A 21,630-nucleotide genomic window follows, 5' to 3' on the forward strand; every position below is an offset into this window, starting at 1 on the left:
CCAAAAAAAAAAAATAAAGTTTCAAATTTTTAAGTAGCAGTTCCAAATCTTATGCAGCCCATATAGATTGGATGTCTGTCTTTTCTCATGCATCATGACCTACTTCACTGAAAAATGTACTTAAAATAAAAAAAAAATAGATGTTGGTGGTCTTCAACTTCACAACAAGTCCAAAAAAAAATAATAATAATAATTAGCTCTCTTTCTAAGTAGATGTTAGGCATACAATTCTGTAAGTTCATAATTTTTGTTATAATGTAGGTACTCTTAACATATTTTCAAATATATAAACATAATTTAATAATTTTTTGTATTTAGATCATAGCAAAATATTTAATTATTTTAATTTTAATTTTAAAATATATAAAACTACCAATATTTTTGATAACGAGCCCGGCCAACCTCGTAAAATATTATGAGTTATTCAACTGAAACTTTACCCAAAAGCCCTCTCTTTGTTTTTTTTAAATCCATGGAGGCTCTAAAAACACCATCTTAGATGGTTGTTGGAGAATTTTATTATGGCCGGTGTATCTAATTTGATGCTTAAATTTTCAGTTACTATCCTTCATCTATTATTTCTTAATTAGCCATGATAGTCTATACACACATTTATAGATATTTTCCTTCTATTTGTTTTTTAGCATCTCTCATGATTTCTTGTTTATTTTTTTTGGTAAAATATTATGGCTATTTATCTTAACGGATGGACGAAGAAAATTAAAGAATTAATGATCCTTCCCCCCATGATAGATGTTTTTTATCATTTTTCTTCTCTTTTGAAGAGAAATCAATCTAGCCCCGGCTAATGTTAGGTTTTTTTTTTTGTTTTTTGGAAGGCTCTTTTCTTAATTAAATGGATTGCTAATAGTTTTTAACTATTTAATAGAAGGAGAGTATAAATATTAACTTAGTCAATTAGCAGCTCTCTCACAAGGGTTTGCCAAGGTTGAAATCATGGATATTGCTAAAACAATGAAAGGAATGATACAATAAAAAATCTTAATAAAGAGGATAATTCTTTCCTATATGATCGATACTAAATATAATATATAATATTTATGTTCTCATAAAAGCCAAGACTCTCATCCTCTTAATCTCTGATTGATTAAGCAATCATAGACTAACATCGCCACATTCACAACTCTTCTTCTCGCAAGTGAGAATTTTCTATTTCCTCTAAATTAGAATATGTGTCTAAACAAATCGATCTTCTATTTTATGATTCCTATACTTACCTATCATTATCTCTTGTAACTTTCGTCTCCTACATTTATCCTTAGAACCTAGCATGATCATCTCAAATCACCACATCTAATTCCAACATGTTCAAAACATCACTTCAAAATACAAACCTAGTACTTGACCAACACATACATTGCCCAGGTTATTACATGCGCGCGCGCACATATATACACATAAATACATACATGCGTACATATATATGATATTAGTTTATCATATATTCTTTAATTGAAAAATAAAAAGCAATGACATGTTACAACATATTTGATTAGGTTTCTAAGTGAAGTTTTTAATTTTCAATTTTTAGTTTATTATTTTATATAGTTAACCATCTATTATTTTTATACTCTTTTTCAACCCAAAAAACATATGGTGCTCATTGTTCATGATTTATTTTTTGTAGCATTTATTGGATGTTTCACTGATAAACCTCTCAGAGCATAAGTGTTTAGCTTGATTAAGTCTTCTTGATTAACTCTTCAAGATATAATATTTGATGCCGGAATGGTACTCAAACCTCGTCTTCAACCTGTTGACCTGACACACATTTTTATTACCCAAACTTAGACCAAACCCGATCCTTTAATGGACTAGTCACGGAACAAAAGTTAGACCTAGAACCTCAATGGGTACGACACTAGATTAATAAAGCTTGAACCTGACTCAACTTGATAGCACTCTTAGATGTGATTAAACTCAACTTCGACGATGTCACCAAAATTGGTGTCAGTATAGGTTTTAATGTTCAAGATTCTGAAGGAAGAATTCTTGTTCCTGGATATTGGCTTTTATCTCCTTATACCAAGCCAATGGTGGAGGTGAGGGCAGCTTAGGAAAGACGAACAGTTGTTATCAAGATGCCAACAAATATTATTATCAATGGTGATTCGGCAATTGGATCAAAGCTCCTCATGTTAGAAACCAAGCCTTGCATCCCCTCCTAGTGGCGAACAAGGAGTTGGGGGTCTCACAGAGTCTGATGTTGCTAATTAATGTAACTCCAGATCAATCCTTACCCATAAAAGCTGACACTCCTTTACTTGAAGAATTCTTAATTTACCAAGGTAGTTCTCCAAAAAGAAAAAGAAAAAGAATTTTGAAATAATTAATTGATATTACTTTTGTTCAACTCCTACATTTGCAGGTGTAGTTCTATTAGTAGCATTAAAAGAATTTATTTTTGCATATGTGATGCATAGTTGCAGACATTTATATGATGGGGTTGGGATATGGGATAAGTGGAATGTTATACCACCAACTGGGAAGCAATCCTGCCAAATGCCTGAAAAGGCCATGAAATAGCCTAAATTGAATAAGGCCTTCTTTGTCTGGATCAAACATTTTAGGAGAGACTATATTGTATCTGTTAACAAATAGTTCTAAGCAGTGATTGCTTCCATAATTTGGTCACCCAATGCTTGAGATTATCAAAAAAGGCTATTCCATGGCAGGCAGATGAGCAGGTATTTGACAAGCAGAAGTGTTTTAAGGTATTTATTACATGATTCAAAAAAGAAATATTTGATTGTTGACTTTCAACCATCTTTCCAATAAGTATACTAGAAGGGGGAAAAAAAAAAAGGAAGGGAGAGCAGAAAAAAGAAGAAAAACACAGCTGGAGAACTTTTTTCCTATAAATTCCTACTTGCAATATACAAAGCAAACTAAAAGAAAAATATTACTTCCCTTGTATATCTTAAGCTTGAGAGACTGAAATTTAGACATTCCAGGGCAAGCATACAAACATTTATAAAAGAGAGCAAGAACTAGGTTCCAATACATTCATCAGCCCATTTTACTACATGGGGGTACTTATACATCAAAGAAGACATTGAAACATGAAGGTTTCCAACCGGACACCACTTCGACAGCATCTTTGGCCTGCTCATAAGATGATATCTGTGATATAGCTTAAAAGAGTATCTACAGCTTCCCCCATCCTGACTCAACCCATTGACAAAGAAAATATGGATTTTAAGCTAATTGTTTTCCAAACCCTATAAATAGCAGACAAACATGCAGACGCAAAATTTTGGCCAACCCAGAAGAACCGGTATTTAAATCAAAACATTCTGGTATTTAAATCAAAACAGATATCGGTCATGCTCAGAGTTGCACTTCCCGGCCATAGATCCAACTGAAAGGTACGCATGGTGCTTGCTTCGCCCTCTCCTGAGCTCTTTCTTCAAGTCTCCTGATCCTGGGAGCAAGAGTGCAGACGAAGTCCTGGGCTCTCTTACCTTCCCCAGAGAGGCCAGTTAACTCCCCCACTTTCCACCTATTAATAAGGAAATCAAGTATGTCAGCATAGTCCTTGGCCGTGTAGACGCCCAAACGCTGGGCCACTGCCGAGAAGTGCTCGAAGAGGTTGTCATCCAGACCATCGTACATCAGATGGGCAGGCATTGAGATCTTCTTCTTCATCATGTCAGCAAAGGCAAGCACGGTACCATCTGGGTCGATTTCCAACAGTTTCTCCACTATCTTAGTATACGCTGTCTCATGGCGTTTCTCATCTGAAGCAATTATACCACATATCTGAGCCAACTTCATGTCCCCATGTTCCTTGGCAAGCCTGGCAGTATTCCCATGGGAAATGAAAGTTGCCCTCTCCTGGAATGAGGTGTATATAAAACCAAGGTAGGGGCTGTTCTCTGTCCTAGGATCCTACAGACGCGAAACAAGAAAGTGACTTGTTAATTGATGCGACGTATTCGATGAAGTATGCAATACAATGAATTCAAGCAATCTCAAGCATTTGCTGACCAAATTATGGAAGCAATCACTGCTTAGAACTATAGTTAACAGATACAAAATAGTCTATCCTAACATGTTTGATCCAGATAAATAAAACACTAAACCAATAATAGACTGAAAAGAGACCTAAAATAACACAAAAGATTTCAGGCATAATATCAAGTAGACTATTTTTGAAGTAAATTGCGCTTGCTCGAAGTACTAAAAAGAAAAAGAAAAAGCAAAAGGAAAAAAAAGCCCATATTTTGAGATGATAACTGTATCTCAGTGAAGTTTCTCCATGACTGGTGAACTTTGAAGCTTGTTCAGGCAAGCAAAATGCACCCTTACTCTATCAGAATTTGATAATGCTATGATCACAAACAAGAAAAATATCAATTAAAGAAATTGAGTAAAAACTAACATGTCATGATAAACTTACCATTCCAGAACCTATCAGATACTGGATTGTTTTCTCAATTTGTTTCATGTCCACTCTACCAGAAAGGTATAGATACTTGTTGAGAAGGTCCCCATGTCTGTTCTCTTCAGCAGTCCAAGCCCTCGTCCAGATAGCCCAAGAAGTAAGGCTTGCCCCTGTCTCATCTCGAACTCCATCAAGGGTGTTGAGCATTGTTTGATATGTAGGAAGAGCTTCTTCAGTGATCATATCCCCAACCAAGCAAATTAAATGATCATCAGGGATCTCCTTAGAGCGTTCTCTCAGTTCCTTAACCTCTTCATAAAATCCTTCTGATGATGGATCAGGGAGAAAATCCTGGGGCTGCCAACACTTCTCAACCGGCTTCAGATGCACCAAGATATTATTTTCTGCCCAGTCCTCTAATGACTTAAAAATCTCCATCTTCTGAGGTGGCATTGAATGTGTGACTTGAACATGTACCTCACGTGGAGGCATGAAGGGCTTTTTTGGAATTTCAACCCTGATATGATAAATATAAAGCACAGAGTTTAGTTTTTAGAAGAATACTTCTTCAAAACATAATATTCACCAGACCAGATAACTTCATCTTGTGAGATCATAAAAATTTAAAACATGAAATTTTGGCTGTTATCCATGATGTACACATTTATGCAGCAAAGTCAGTTGGGGAAAAAATATATTCAATTAAGTTACTCAATGCAATGACATGACAAGCATACACGGACAGCTCAACATAACACTCTGCAACCACAGAAGTTTAGAAAACAAGAAATAAATAGCGATCAGGTATGCTGAGAAGAAAAGAATATTGGAGCTGATGACCTTGCACAAGAAAGTTAGTAAAATAGCTATCTCCACATCTAGCTAGGTTTTCTAATAGAAAGTATTTCTCTAAAATGACATCAAACTGCATAATGAGGACAATCCATTTCTCAGTCAGGCAATAACAAAGGAATATACTCTAGCAAAATGTTAAAATGTAAATCTAGACCATAGAAAGAGTTTACCATGTTGAATATGCTGAAATCCAACAGCTCAGAGTCATGAAATACAATAAGACTTGTTTCCACTAAGAAATCTTTTCCCATCATAAAATACATTAAAAAATAACATTTATTATCATAGACATTAGGGATGAAAATGGATTGGATGTCAGTATATTGATATATGTATCCATTTTCAGTTGATGAATAAGATATGGATACGAATCGAATAGATGTACAATATAAATGCAAATATAAATTGTATAGTTGAATTTTATGAACAACTAAATCAAAGATATTTATAGAAGGTGAATTAAGTTAAGGACACGTTAATATCGTCACTTATCTTCCTTCAAAGTTTATGAGAGCTATATAGGACTAAACAGGATTGCAAACAGAACCGGATATTCAGATACGGACCAAGTAGCTGTCTATCCACTTTCATATCTATTTTCCTTTAATGGATTGGATATAAATATGGATATTAGTTGGTTGCTGAAGTTTGTATCATATCTGGATGGATTTGAACAAGGAAATGGATACAGAAATCGATCCAGACAGATATTATCCAGTCTCTTTTCATCCCTATTAGACATTCCTCCTTGAAAATCAAGGCTTCAGACAGAAGAAAACATGCATTAATTACATCCGTTCTATAAACTGCAATCATAAATTCATGGAAACTGTTCAATTCTCTGCTACCAAATGAATCAAATCTGAACAAATAAAAAAATATGCCAATATACTATTTTCTAGAAACAAAATTCTAAAAGTAAAATAGAGAGGTGATGGTAAGAGCACATGGAAGTATAGACACATTATGTTCAAGAAGATTTTTCTAGAACACATGGGTGAAGAACTAGTTGTTCTCCGACTATGATATAGTGAGCATGTTTTGATCAAATTGTATGACATCATAAAGTTATGAGTAAACCTATTCATGGGCCGATTCGAACCGAGCTTGGGCCAGGCAACACAATTTTCTTAGGCCCCAGCTCGAACCGGCTCGACCTTCAGGCCTACCTTCTAGGGCTAAGCCTGGTTCTTACCGAGGTATCAGAGTTCGAGCTTTCATAATCATTTTATTTTTTAAAAAAATACTAAAAATTCTCAAAAAAAATTAAAAAAATTCTAAATATAAATATATAAATATTGTCAATAATCTACAGCATGTTTAGTATCCTACTAAGTTCACATATTAACAATAATCGTCAATTAAATCTACAAACACATCAAACATAAACAAATAACACAAGCAAAATAAAAGAAAATTGGCATATTTTCAGGGTAGCTATCCAAGAGACCCAGATTATTGTATGCAAGGGTGAGACCACTATCTATGTTGGAGTCAAGTCCAAGGCCTTGACTATGAATGAGAACCGGGTGTCTATAAGCAGCATAGACACTCTACAAGGGATTAGATACCAGCATGTATATTTTTAGACACTCTACGAGAGACTAGATATCAGTATGTATAATTCAAATCCATTTGACATATGCATTTTCAAGCTAAAACTATGTACTGTCTATTTTTATTTATTACAATTGCAACCATCAAGCAATCATATGGTCCCATGACCAAATAACAATAAACAACCTACAAATCACATTTCAAAGATCTATCAATATCATAACATACAGGTACTAGACCGGTACAATACACGATACCAAGATTGCGAGCCATGGTGGAAGGACTACTTTCTTCAAAGCTACTTTCTCTAGCTAAGTGAAATACCTGAACCAATAAATAAAATTTCCCATGCTAATGTTAGCAAGGATTGCTTAAAGGAAGTCAACTTAGTTGAAGGCTTGAAGCAACTAAGCAGAAGGTAACTAGTAAGGCGGGTATACTATAGCATGAGAGCATATAATAGAAAGCGTACACTTAGGATAACAACTAATGGAACTTAGTTTAACACTATAACATCCACATTTATGTGTACTTCAAGAGCCTCTACAAATTACCACCTATTCCTAAAAATTAATGATATTTGATATATTTATATCTCTTTGATGAAACTTCAGTAAGTTGAGAACATCATAATGGGGGGAAAGGTATTAACTAGCATTATGACTCTTCCATGACAATCTTCAAATAAGTGGAATATCTTAGATTATTTTAGGTTAAAGGCCAAGATGTGAAGTTCATCCTCTTCATATTCTACACTCAACTTTCAAAGAATTCTCTAACTTCCATGTTTATTCTCGATCCATCACCTGATTTAAACTGCACCTAAGATCCTTTTTAGTTTTAAAATAGGGCAGAAAGTGCAGTATTAATGTCAAATGCAGAATTCCCAACTAATATATGCACAATATTGCCACTATTTCATTCCTGGAATTTTGACAAATACAAATGAAAACCACTATCTTGAATTTATAGCAAGGAACAACTGGCTTTCCAAGTTACCATTTCAGAGTTGTAAAGTCAGGTATCACAGCATGAGTTGCAGAATTCTAGGCTCCAACACATGGCAACAGCTGAGACCTATTTTTCCTAGGAAAAATAAAATCAAAGCAACTTACTTACTACTTTATCAACTAGAGGTTAAAGCAACTGATTAGTAGGCTGCTAAGGATGCATCCACCACACAAAACTCGTGCAAAAGAACCTGCAGGAAAATATTGTTCAGAAACATGATTTGATGCATCACATTGGTTTGGTCTGATCACTTCTTCTAGACCAATCCATTTGGCCGCTTGACAAATCTAATCATTAAGAATGGACACCAAGGTTCGCTATCTGTATACTAGACCCCATACCATACCATGGTGCTACAGTGTTGATACCCCCTCGGTACCAAAACTCGGTTGAGTAGTGGTACTGTAAGCCCAGTATGGAGGAGTACGCACTGGTACAACAAACCATTGTGGACACATTTCTCATTAAAAAAAAGCAAACATTTTCTACTAGGTTTGTTCTTTGTTTCCATGGATCAAATAAATTGGTCAGGCCAATGAACAATTAACAGATTTGAACACAATCTATACTACAAATTCTTAAAATTATAAAGACCAATAAGGTTTATTTCATTAGTTCATTTTTTGTACATTCTATTGGTTAAAGTTTTCTTATACATAGAAAAACGGTAACCAACTTTTCCACGAAACTGTCAAGCAAAACAACTTCACTAGTTAATACGATGTAAGATGGTCAGAAGGCTACTTAATGCATGGTCAAAGATGGTAAAAGAAAAAGAAGAATGATAGGAGCTTCTGGACATCTCAATCCCAAAGAAACTGGACTTTTAAATGCTGCAAATTAGTGCTGAGATGCATCTAGATCCTACTTTGTTTGTTTACAAATGGTTTAATTCCTTAATTTTTAGATTCTGTATTTTTATTTCAGTCTGTGCATTTTTGTAACATTTTTATTATGAATTATAACTTATAAATTTACTGGAAGATCTGATCCCACCATATTAATACATGACATGCATGCATTTAGATGCACCAACAGATGTATTGAATCTCATTTATCTGATAGTCACTCATTTCCATATATGTTAAGACTCGTGATTTATAGAATGAAACATTCAACTTTCTTGCAGTTTTCCCAAAACCTGGTCTCTAGAGTTGTACTTGGTCCATGTATTCTCAAATTCACAGAGAGATAATACAAAAGAATAATATTGTAGGGACAGATATAAGAAAGAGACAAGCACAAGCATTTTCTATGGGACCAGACATCTTCTATGGGACATCTTAAATGCCATTGCCTTTCTTTATTTGGTTAAAAGGACTTATGGAATAGAATATCCAACAATACATGTTGAGCAGACATGTTAAGAAGGCATGCAAGCATTTTCACACGACGATAAGATCAGACCAATTTGACCTATGTGTCGAATAGCCTCAAGAGCAGAATAACAAAATCATAAACGCCAACACCACTTCTTTTTATATTACCAGAGTAAGCTGATTAAAATATAATAAAACCCATCAAACAATACAAAAAAAAAAAAAAATGAAAGCGAAATGGAGCTTGAGTATAAATCAATCCCATTAAATTACTTATATTCTGGACCAATTCCGATGGTGGCAAAAACAAAACCATACACTCACGAATACAAGACACCATGGATCCCTCAAACACCGACTCTGGATTAAATTAAAAAATAAGAAAGAACAAGAATTAAACCAAAAAAAAAGCACATGCTCCCCATAAAACAAAACGAGGACGCTTCCTCTACAAAAAAAGCAATCTTTTTTCCTGAGAACTAAGACAGTGGGAGCCCGGCGGCAAATCATCCGGAAGACGGGATCAAACTCGGGTGTCTTTTGCCAAGATTTTATCAACTCAGCCAGTCGGCGCCCTCGTAAAAACGCAATTTCGTCAAAAATCAGAGAAAAAGCCAAGCTTTTCACCAATCCCAATCAAAAAACATACAAAATACGGAGCAAAAAAAAGAAAGAAATAAAAAAATCTACAGATTCACACAAGCTGATAGCTCAGGACATCAAGATCACCCAGAACTGCACAAATTCCCCGCAATAAAGCAACACCATCGGTCAGGAAATAGAACCCGCAGCTTGATTCACGCGCACAAGAGCAACAGAAGTCCTAATCCAATGCAAGAAGGGAGTATAAGGAATAAACGAACTCACTTGGTGGATGGGCCGACGGTGGAGGCCATGGAAATCCTGGGAGATCTGGCGCTCCTCTTGATCTTGGGAGGAGAGAAGCATAGGAACGCCTCCGGTCGGAAGGCCACCCTCGACGCCATGGTCCTTTCTTCTTTTCTCTTCCCTTTCTTCCTTCTTTTCTTCTCTCTTCGGAGAGAGAGAGAGAGAGAGAGAGAGAGAGGGAGAGGGAGTGAGACAAGGGAAAAGAGAGAAAGGTCCCTTTTTCTCAGGTCCCTGCGCTTCAGAGAGAGAGAGGGAAAAGGGCAGCTGAGAGGAGTCCGGTATTTAATAGGAGCCCCATGGCCCCCACCGGAGACGCCGGCTCTTTTGTTCTTAAAATTACGCTTTTGCCCTCATTATTTTTAAACTCCTGATACTCTGTATTAGCATATAAATATTAAAATAATAATTTTTGAGGGTTCCGATCAAATATTAAGTGTGTGTGTGCATATATATATATATATATATATATATATATATATATATATATATATATATATATATATATATATATATATCAGTCCCAATAAATCCATATGTATATACTTTATTTTTTAATCATATTTTTTAGTATTATATATAATTCTCAAGTCGCACGACCAACAATGCATTATGGCCAGTTATCCCATGACTATAGTGTAAATTAGACATGATAATCAATGAATTTTTAACTAAGCAAAATAAATTATATTTCAGGAGTTTGTGTATGTATTTATGTATGCATGTGTATATATAAAATTGATATATATATATATATATATATATAGGTTTTAGTTTTATTTTTAGAACTATGCTAAGAAACTTGTCTAAAATATGTGTAATGCTACATTCATCCATTGCTTTCTTTCAATTGTAACTTTATGAGCAAGTAAATATGGTGATTTGAGAGGCTGAGAAAGTTGACAAAGTTGATACTTATATAGTGATATTACAGTAACATAATATTTTTATGTTTCTTCTAAATTCTTCAAATTTTTGTGCCTCAATAACTTGTACCAAATAGCTATTAATGACCATAGTCATATCACCAACCATTGAAATTATGGCTATTTGAAGGGTTCTCCATAAGTCAGTAGCCATGTGCAATATCATTGCAATTTCTTAACCTTTTTGCAGTTGGTGGTTGTAGCAACCAATTAAAGAATGGGGAGAAGAATATGAGAGTTTCTTGTACCCCACCTTACTTCTGCTTTGTTTTTGGGCTAAAAGAATCTCTTGAGAATTTAGATGAGAAATAGTGATCCTTGTGCTTCTAGCTCCTAGCCTAACATCTAGTCTTATAAAAAAAAAAAAAAAAAGACAAGAAAATATTAACCTAACGTTGATAGAAGAATTCAACCATCCTTGATGTCAAATCATCAAATGAATTTTATTTATAAGTTCAGATTTGAAGGAGTTAAATGTAAAATATACATCTAATTTTCTTGTTTTGATATTGCTATATTAAAAAGAAGCACATTAGAGTGGGAATATGAGGATATTCGACTACATTCTCAGGCAAATACTCCGTCCGCGTTCAACCTTTTGTTGTTGGCATTTTTTTGCTTCCCCTTCTTGGTGGTGCCTTGGATTCTGTCCTTTAATAATTTCTATACAAAATCCTAATCTTGTGATTTCAAGGGAAAGTGATGGCAATTAGTCGAGGCGCAACGGTGCGATGTAACTGGAGCTCAACTCAGGCGGTGCAATAAAAGCCGCGTCAACTTTGCTTTTGGCTTTCTCCATTGTAGTATTCAGATGGCTCCATGCTGGCTTGCCACCCCTTCCTCATTCTCCATCACCCATCTTGTTGCCTATAAGTCAATATGTCTTCGTGGTGGTGGGTCCATGCACCAAGAAATTATTGTTTTACGTTATGTTTACAAGCATGGCCATATATGCAACCAATTACAATGACTAATTTCTATACTATCGGATATTTTAAATGCATGCTGATGAATAAAGTTTCTAAAATTCATCAGTCGTTTTTGGCTGCATGCATAGCCACATGGTGCATACAATGCAAACAATAAATCTTTTCATGAATCTATATATTGTATGTCAAATTGCCAGTGGAGTTCAGGCTTAATATGTTTTCATGTTTTTATTTTGTTACAATTCAATTTTGTCCTCTAATGGTGAGTTTGAGTCACGTCATTTCTATTTTTTCTCTCTAAAGAAGATAGAAACGGCACGTCGAAATTTATATGGCGGAGGTGAGATGCGAACACTCGTCGCTAATACCGACCTTCCTCTAGCACAACTCGACCTAGTGATAGAAAATTCCTACAACGTTGGTTACGTGGTGAGATTTTGTCCATCGACTTTGGTGTAATCTATAGCTATATATCATTTAAGGAGTAACGTGTTCTCAAGAGGGGGAGAATTAAGGAAAGGTAGTGCTGACTTCATCGAATGTAATCTTATTGAAACGTACCATGTGAGAGATTCAGCTTCCTTCTTATTATGAGCATTTTGTATTGTATGCAAACCAAATAGGTGGTCGTTGATACACCACACAAATTCCTAGTTCGTACTAGATTTGATGGGAGAGGAATAAGCAACATCAGCTTGCATGCACATAATTTTCACATGTTCCGTTCTGCACCTTCTATGGATCATTATGGATATATATAAAGGAATAAGGTGTATCAATAAATATGAGGAAGCCATCAACCGATCTAGTACAATGACATTGATTACAGTAGGAGAAAATGTTGATAGTCATGAATGTGACATAATGTGGGTGACCAAAGCATAAATTGTTATGATCTACATAAGAGAGAGAGAGAGAGAGAGAGAGAGAGAGAGAGAGAGAGAGAGATTATTTACGTTCGTCCCCTTTTTCTCTTTTTTGATGGATGTGCAAATAAACGCGAGTTCTTAGCATTTACTTGGAATCTCTAGCTAAAGTGACCTATGGATGGAGACTTACATGAACATGACTCACATGAGAGAGTGGTTGACTACAATGCGATGTAACAAATTGATAGAGGGTTTATGTGAAGAATTGTGATATAATATAAGAATTAAATGGGCGATTTTAAGCTAGAAAACAATTTTCAGACAAATTTTCCGAGCACAATTAGTTTATTTTCTCATTTTCCTTTCCTACTTCTGTAAGATGCTATTGCATGTTATGCACAAATTGGTAAGACGCTTATATGTCATGCCATGCGAATAGGGATGAAAATGGATAAGTTATTATCTATTTAGATTTTTTTCAAATCACAATTTATTCTAGTATAAGTACAATTAGAGCAATTGATTGGTATCCATATCTATTTTTATATCCATGAAGAAAGGCTGATATTAGTGCAAATGTCATGGACTCGACCAAGACTTGGCTAATATGTGCTTGAGCCAATATATGTTAAATGGCTGATCAAACAAACAAAAAGGTTTGAACCAAAATCATTTATAAAAGGCTGCCATAGATTGGAATATAATTCTGGAGATCTTATCCAATCACGCAATATCAAGATAAACCAAAGATGTTATAGTATAGGTAATGTCCCTTTTTTCCTTATTTATAAGAGATGAATGTAGATATATTTTTTGAAAGGTTTAAGGAATCTTATAATTAAACATGGAACGGTCTAACCATTATAAAGAACATTTTCAATTAAACAAAATTTCTAGTTCTATTATTTTATTAGAATTCTTGATTTTTGCTTCTCCTTGCCATCTTTCTACTTCATTGTTGAATAAATCTTATTTATTAAGAAGAATATCATCGTGCGCACGAAATATTAATATGGTATACCAATGTCTAACACGAATTCAAATATCCAGTTTTATGTGCAATTTTGTTTAGTTACATATGGTTGTTATAGACTCTAAAAGAAATAAGTAACAACTTAAATATATTCCTGATTTAATCTTCTTTCTATACGACTACATATTGATTTGGTGGATGCAATCCCTAATAATAAATTTGCCATCTAGAGTATACAATATATAGGATAATTATTAAGATCCACTAGAAAAGTCAGATGATTAACTAGATCCAATTATATGTTTATTGTTTTCTGTACGATCATTTGTTTGTTCTAAAAAATAAATAAGAAGGCATGTAAAATATCTACAGTGAAAACCTTTCTTATGAGTAAAAAAATTAGGCTAGACCGAACCAAATTTGTTAATAAAAGAAGCTTCAAAATTATGAAATGAAATAGTATTTCATCCATAATATATGATTCATTTCCAATCATTTAAGACAAATATACAAATAAATTTTAACATCAAGTTAAGATATATATCTATATTCATATTTATTATATAAAAGTGGATGCCCAGTTTGTATCTAACCCATTTCCAGCTTTATATGCAATTCTAGTTTCATGCTTATCCATCCATTTTAAGACTATATATTAAACACTGCCTGAAGCTTATATATATTATTTCTCTACAGTATAATTTTGCCCAGCCTTAATCAACTAATATTTTTATCAGTGATTAAAAACTGTTTTGATAGATCTGTTAAACTGTTGTGACATTTCTACAGATTGACAAGTGATATACATGCAGAAAAACTATCTGTGGAAGTATCCTCCTGGAGAAAGCTATAGATAAAATTAGATACAAGATATCTATCAAACAATAAGCATAGTGACCGTAATTATAGTTATTGTTACTAATAACCATCTAAAAATATTTTTTATTGAAAGAAAAGTCACAACAAAAATAATTGTTGCAAGATATACTAAGACATAGGTTCCAACCCAATCAAAACAGTCCTTGAGCAAACTTCCTATAGGCCAATGCATGGGGGATACAATTTGTGCAAAGAATTATTAACAACGAACGCATAGCATGGACAAAATCAAGGCGCTGGAGGAACTACGTTTGTAGGGTTCTTGGTAACCGCATGGAGAATGTCAGAGTATGAAACCACACCAACCAAGATGTCTTCTGACTCAGCATCAGTTACCCAAACATGGGTAGCCCTGTGGGACAGCATCTGGGCCATCACAGCTGCCAACGAGCTCGTGTGCTTGCATGTCAATGGCGCGCTCCTTCCCCTGTACATGCTTCTCACCCTCCCTACTGCCTTCTGGCTTGCTTGGTTGCTGAAGAATCCAATACTTCTGCTGCTGAACTTCCTCGGCCTTGAAGAGGTCCCACCATCTTCCACCGGCGAATTGATAATAAAATCGGGAAGAGAGATCGGAGTTGTTGCATTATCATCTCCCCCGATAACAAATTGTCCTGCTGACAAGTTTGCCATAGCCCATGCTGCTGCTAAGTAATCACATTTCCATAGTTTGTACGCAGAGATATCTCCAACAATCTTGTGGGTGCCGTCAGAGTTTGTCTCCACAACTGCAATGGCACAAGGGTCCTGAGGGATCTTACGAATTGCTTCAAGGGCAGGGGAGGAGGCTTCAATATGAGCATAGTGTGGAGTAATGGCTCCAAGAGAGGAGATAGAAGATAGTGGGAGAGGGGCAAGAGCACCCAGGCAGCCAATTAGAAAGCGAACCACATCTTCTCGGGAGAGGAGGCAGAACTTGTCATCAGGGAGAGAAGATGGGGATGGTGGGCCACTACTACTAGCGCCACCTGGGGAGGAGGTTTCAATGTTCTTGAGCCATTTGCCATTATACAGAACGGAAAAGCGCTTGCTGATACCTTTCCATGCAACACTCTTGCGCACGAGGAGGCGCCTCACTCCCTGCTTCATCATCTCTAGAGCATCGATCAACCTTGCATGACAAAATTTGAGTTCTTAAATGAAAAAGGATCAGAAGTATAAAGAAAATAATGAAAAGGGATATAATAGTAGCCTCTCCATCATAAGCATCTTTTTTGACACTGAAAAAGTAAGCTATCATTTGAGGAATGCAAGTTTGTAAAAAGTTGCCTTTTCTTTATTTGGTAGAATGATGGTAATAATGAATATCCCCACATTATTCAAAGAAGCAGAGCTAGTAAAATTCAAGTTTATGAATTATTTACATTCTAATAGTTGAAGCAGAATTATCACATATTTGAGGAAGCATGAATCATAATTGTCATAAAGCAAAAACATTTGAAGCCCAAACTGAAAACAACCAGGATGAAAGTCTTGGGCAGGAATGGAGCCAGACCAAAACTCCAGTTAAAAAGCAACCAGCAATTTCTTTGTTTCCATAGAAACATGTAAGCTAGAGGGAATACAATCAGAGGCAAAGAATTGCAGGGAAATTTGGCTTCCAAGTGTATTGCATCGGACAGTAACCAAGAAATAATCCTTCATTCACTACTAACTGTTAAACTGGAGCAAAGATGATTCTACTAAAAAGGAAAAGATCAGTTAATGGGTCTACACTCCAATACCAAATATTTTCTCAAATAAGGTGCTTCAAATGTAAGTGTGCTGACTAAATTTTGCTGATTACAATCAACTACGTCCAATATTTAACACAAAAGGTGTAAAACCAGTAGGAAGGAACTCTGTTTTAACTCATTTTGCTAACTTATTGTAAGCGCTACAACATTATATGGAAACCACAAGACACTCAAAATAACATATCAAAGGCTCTAATGGAAACTGCGAAAATACTTAAGCTAGTTTCAGGGTTGAACATATCTTCAAGCTAAAAGACATGTTAAGAATGATGCCTCTGGAGTATTAGTCAAATTGACTGAACAACAAGCAAGTGAAAAATCTTTTGCCTAGCCAAAAGTGATCAGAAATTCATGTACTGCCACAGCATAATTAAAAACTGATGCTACAAGTAGAAGGAATTCACAAATAGCAAAACTCTTGGAACTTAAAGAAACAACTACCATACTATACAGAACATGTTAGAAAGCATACAGTCATTCAGGAAAATAGTTGCAATGAATTAACAACCTCTAGCAAAGTGTAACTGTGATATTTAACCAATCAAGTACATAGTACAAGTGTCGAATAAAAACAAAGCTAATAGAGTATATGAAATCAAGAGAGAAATTTCCATCAGATAACACCACTCTAAGGCCAAGGGGAAAAAAATACTTATCCCAATTGAATTGTTATAACCAAATCTGCAATCTCGATACCGGATATCATATCAGAACCTTATCAGTTTGGTACAGTATGGTACGGTACACTTTTGTGCTAAAATAGCTCTCTAACCATTTTTCTCAATTTTTATCTCAGTACACCTCGGGTACCGACCGGTACGTACCTCAATATACATGGATATGGAATAGTATACCTCGGTACAGACGGTATGAGTTTGTAGCGACTTAAAGATGTGTTTCGTACCAATTTTCTTCTGGTACGGTATGGTACAGAGACAAAAATTTAAGAGAAAATGGGTACATAAGTATATAGACAGATCTGAATATAGGAGACTGCACAGTAAAACAGCAATATATGGTAGATGATATGTGCACATTCTTGCTGCATGATTACGTAAGTTTCTACTTCTATGTGGAATCCTCGAGACTTCAGCGCATGAGGCCAGCCTCCAAAGACTAAAGCCTTCAACAACCATGAATGTAAGAAGCCTCATGTCCCACCATCCTTTAATGCTAAAAATAGATAGACACTTGAAGTTGTCCCCCTGCCTCTTACTATTGAGGATCCTTCATTTAATATATACACTCCTCCATTTGCATCCTAGCAATATGACTAATTAGGAACTATATTTATCACATCAGCTCCAAACAATTTTGACAAATGGGAACACAGTCATCCATGAAGTGCTCTGTCACTCAGATTAACCGCATGCATTGCAGGTGCCAAAAAAACTGTATATAAATATGAGTGGGGAAATTTTAAGTTATGTTTTAAGATTAAACACCGTTGTCAAAGAGTGGGGAAATCTGCAGGATAGAACTCCATGATAAAGGGATCAGAAAAGACAACAACTTCTTTTCTTTATGTCTTAATAAACCATGAAGAGAACACTAGTGATGCTTTAAGGTAGAAATGTGAAAGCAATGGTTCTTCCTTCATGTTAAATCTTATGTTGCAAACTGTAATTTTAGGGCAAGAGTTTCGAAGATAATGTTATAGCACAAGTATCAAGCCTTCTCATTTTCAGTGTATCATCAGTTCCAATGAGCTATTTCATGAGGAGCCGTGATGACAAGAAACTGCTTTCGACTGAAATTGTTGTGTTACTTCACTATGACTTTATTTGATCCATTTTGAATTACCAGCTTGCTAATTTAAACATTTCCATCATGCCTAAAGTGCACTTGGACATTTGTGGCGCTTGTCCATCACTTCTCATGGACAAAAATGACAATTATGCCTTATGCATATACACATTCAATCTAGTGGAAGTTTGAAATAAAAGGGGCACATCCATTTTTAAGGAGCAAAATCATGAGATTAGGAAATTTTAAAAATACTACTCAGATAGGGTATTGAGGTAACAAGTTTCCAGCCGCAAAAAGTAATCATTCATTTGTTTAAATCAAGGTTTGAAGTATCAAGTGGTTGGGCACATACATCTCAGTATGTACCGTACTGAGGCCTCCTCACTACGGGGAGGTTCAATTTGATACAGGGGACTCAGTTCAGAGCGAAATTGTCTGAACTACATAAACTGAGGTGGATTGAGTGGCTTGAGATCATGGTAAGTATACCGTAAACCACTTGGAACTGCTCTGAAATTGAGCGGACACCTAGGTGTCACTTGGAGAGTAGGTCACAAGGTGATTTTTCTTATTTTTCACCATTTGAATGTGGTAACAAGAGGAAGAAAGAGAGATGAGTTGCTCCAAGGGTTCACAAGATCAGCCTATCTATAACAATTATTATACTAGTGATGGGCACATGTTTCTAAAATTTGATCCTCAATCGATATGATTTTCGCATGCTGAGGTTCCACCCAAGCCAAAACCAAAAATTATCAGAAATTTTAAACTAATTATAATTTTAATTAATCAAAATATATGCACAAAGATGTTGTTGAATTACAGAAAAAGTGAAGACAAATTGATGAATACAAAGAAATAGAATGAATACTCTCAAAAAAGTGTAAACAATATTCTTACACTTTAGGACATGCTATAAAATTTTTTCAAAAATGAATAATTGAAAAAAAAACCCGGAAAAGTAAGCTACTGCCTAGTTAGTGATAATTGATAATAGTAGAAATCATTTGAATGATTTTGGATTGTAGCTACTAATAATGTTAAATGATATTATGAATAATATTGTTTCTCTATTTACTTTCATTCTGATTGCTCACTTTAAAGTGTATATCTTTTAAATGTATTATAGATTGCAAATTATGTGATATTGTGAATGACTTTACCACATATAAGAAACCTTAACTAGAGCATTTAACTCAATATTCTTATTTTTATTTCTTGTGAAAACATAGTATTTGGACAAGAAAACATCATAAAAAGAAAAAAATCCAAACCAGAGCTTGGAGGACAATAAAAGCCATACCAAGGCTGTTTGGGGTTATCCATGTGTATCCATTGATCCCCTTTGTCAGTACAATCCTTGATAAGGTGTATTTGCCCAGCCTCTCACGATAGGATACCCATCATTGGTATTTCAAACAGTTTAAATTAAAGTGTAAAAAGAAAGTGCCATTGTCTCTTTTTTTCCCATCTTCAGGGTCTCTTGCCTTCTTCAATAGGTGTAGTGTACATGCTTGTCTAGAAAAAGGGAACCTCTGCAGGCTATTAATAATGCATGAAAAAGCTCATTTCTTACTACGTGGGTCCATCAGCAACAATAAGATGGGACCATCACAAGTCTAGGATTCAAGCATTACATTGCTAAAAAGATGTCGTTTGCCAGCATCGTCATGTAGATTTAGCACTATCTTTTGCTTGTCACCCTAATATGGTGATCAGCTGAAAAGTCTCTCTCTCTCTCTCTCTCTCTCTCTCTCTCTCTCCCCCCAAATGATAAAACATATAGACAAATGGCAACATATTGCTGTACCAAAAGGCATTGTATAATTGGAAATGCTCATAAAGTGCACCTGCTCAACCTAAGTCATGCATATACCCAGATAAAGTAAGCAGAGATTCACATGACCACCTTTGATCAACCCAATTATCAACCTAACCAGAAACTAGGAACCAGTTGTGAAATGTGATAACATTAACTAGACCAACAAATCGACAAACAACCATATCATAAACAAAACAAAACACAAGTAGATCATTCAAAGAAATACCAGAACATAAACATCTGAACTTTGAAGAATTGACCCTCATTCAACAACCAAACTCATAGAAGTGTATCAGCTAAGAAAAAAGGAGATCAATTAGCAAAGATCAATCAAAAGTCAAAGAAGCAATCAAAAAGTATAATCCAAATAGATAATAGCAATTTGATCCAAATTTCTTACGAAAATTCCACCTTGTACCGGGATCGACCTCCTTCAAGAGGGACGGATTGGGGATGACAACCTCGGAGACCGGTGACCTCATCGCCTTCTCGTGGTCCCCGACCGACCGCGCAAGGAACGCGACCACATCCAGCGAGTTGAGCATCCCGACGAACCTCGCCGCCCTCGGTTCCGCTGCCGGTTGCAGACGGGCCTGCTGCTGCTGCGGAGCCCGCCGCCGCCAGACGGCGATCGCGCCCTCTGCGCAGTCGCCGATGGCGCGGATGGCGGCCTCAACGGTCTCCTCCTCGGAGAACTCGGCGAGGTCGGGCTTGCCCACGGTGAGATCGCCGACGACGTGGTGGAGGAAGACCAGGGCCATCGGATCGCCGGAGGAGGTGGTATGGGGTTATAAGAGGGAGTGGAGGAGGGTGAGGTGGAGGAGGAGGGAGCTGCTGAAGGGCTTGGAGCGGGTGGAGCAAGGTGGGCCGATGATGGGCTCGGAGAAGAGGAGAACGAGGGGAAGGGTGTGGACACCGCCGCCAACGCCTAGGCAGGTGACGGGAACTGCCATGAGATCCAGGTAAAGCCCATCAACAAAGGATGAGATGGAGAGAGAGAGAGAGAGAGAGAGAGAGAGAGAGAGAGGGAGGAGAAGTGGAGGCTTCGCAGGGTTTGGGGAGGAGAGGCCAGGTGCCGCGACGGGGTTGGGGGATGACATAGGAGGCTCCGGACGTCTCCACTAGTTTGACTCACGGCGTGATGTCTTTCCTAACGGCTGTTGTAACGGCTTCTCAGACCATTTTTTTCTTTAAAAAAATATCCGGCGGCTTCAAATTAAATAGTACTTTATTTCTATCCTTTATTTTTGCTGTTTTATTGAAAAGAAATATTTTGAAACCAACATTTGTTAAAAAAAAAAGAGAGAAAATTTTATTATCACCCGCCAGTTGATATAAGTTATCAGTGGCATGTTAGTTGTGTACTAAAGCTCTATTTGGGAAAGCTATTGGTAGTAAAATTTTTGGAGGTAGAGTTATTGCAATTAGAGCTTTTTAAGGTAGAACTTTTATAAAAAGTTGTTTTCTGTTTGGTAACTATATTTATAAAGTGTTGTAACATTTTAACATGTATTTGGTAAACAAACTAAGAAAGTACTTTTGTATGACAAAATAATCATAAAGAACATTGCATAATAAAATATAATATATATATATATTAATATATATATATATGATATAGTATAATATTACTGTAATGCAATATAATATTATTATAATATAATAATATAACATTATATACTATAGCATAATAATTTAATATATTATTAAAT

The 21,630-nt window shown here is 35.8% G+C and overlaps 2 protein-coding genes across 2 annotated transcripts; both read right to left on the reverse strand.

The window, feature by feature from the left end:
• Nucleotides 1–2,961: 2,961 nt before the first annotated feature.
• LOC120105704 (stearoyl-[acyl-carrier-protein] 9-desaturase, chloroplastic-like) lies at nucleotides 2,962–10,136 on the reverse strand. The gene is made up of 3 exons (XM_039118396.1): nucleotides 10,018–10,136; nucleotides 4,424–4,925; nucleotides 2,962–3,912 (listed from the first exon to the last, which is right to left on the reverse strand). Exons 1-3 carry the CDS (start codon nucleotides 10,134–10,136, stop codon nucleotides 3,352–3,354), a joined length of 1,182 nt encoding a protein of 393 aa, XP_038974324.1. The 3' UTR covers nucleotides 2,962–3,351.
• A 4,490-nt stretch (nucleotides 10,137–14,626) lies between these two features.
• Nucleotides 14,627–20,982, reverse strand: LOC103716147 (CBS domain-containing protein CBSX6-like). Its single transcript, XM_008804033.3, has 2 exons — nucleotides 20,330–20,982; nucleotides 14,627–15,722 (listed from the first exon to the last, which is right to left on the reverse strand). Exons 1-2 carry the CDS (start codon nucleotides 20,677–20,679, stop codon nucleotides 14,840–14,842), a joined length of 1,233 nt encoding a protein of 410 aa, XP_008802255.1. The 5' UTR covers nucleotides 20,680–20,982; the 3' UTR covers nucleotides 14,627–14,839.
• Nucleotides 20,983–21,630: the final 648 nt, after the last annotated feature.

The sequence above is a fragment of the Phoenix dactylifera genome, unplaced genomic scaffold (assembly GCF_009389715.1).
Source record: "Phoenix dactylifera cultivar Barhee BC4 unplaced genomic scaffold, palm_55x_up_171113_PBpolish2nd_filt_p 000345F, whole genome shotgun sequence".
Taxonomy (NCBI): domain Eukaryota; kingdom Viridiplantae; phylum Streptophyta; class Magnoliopsida; order Arecales; family Arecaceae; genus Phoenix; species Phoenix dactylifera.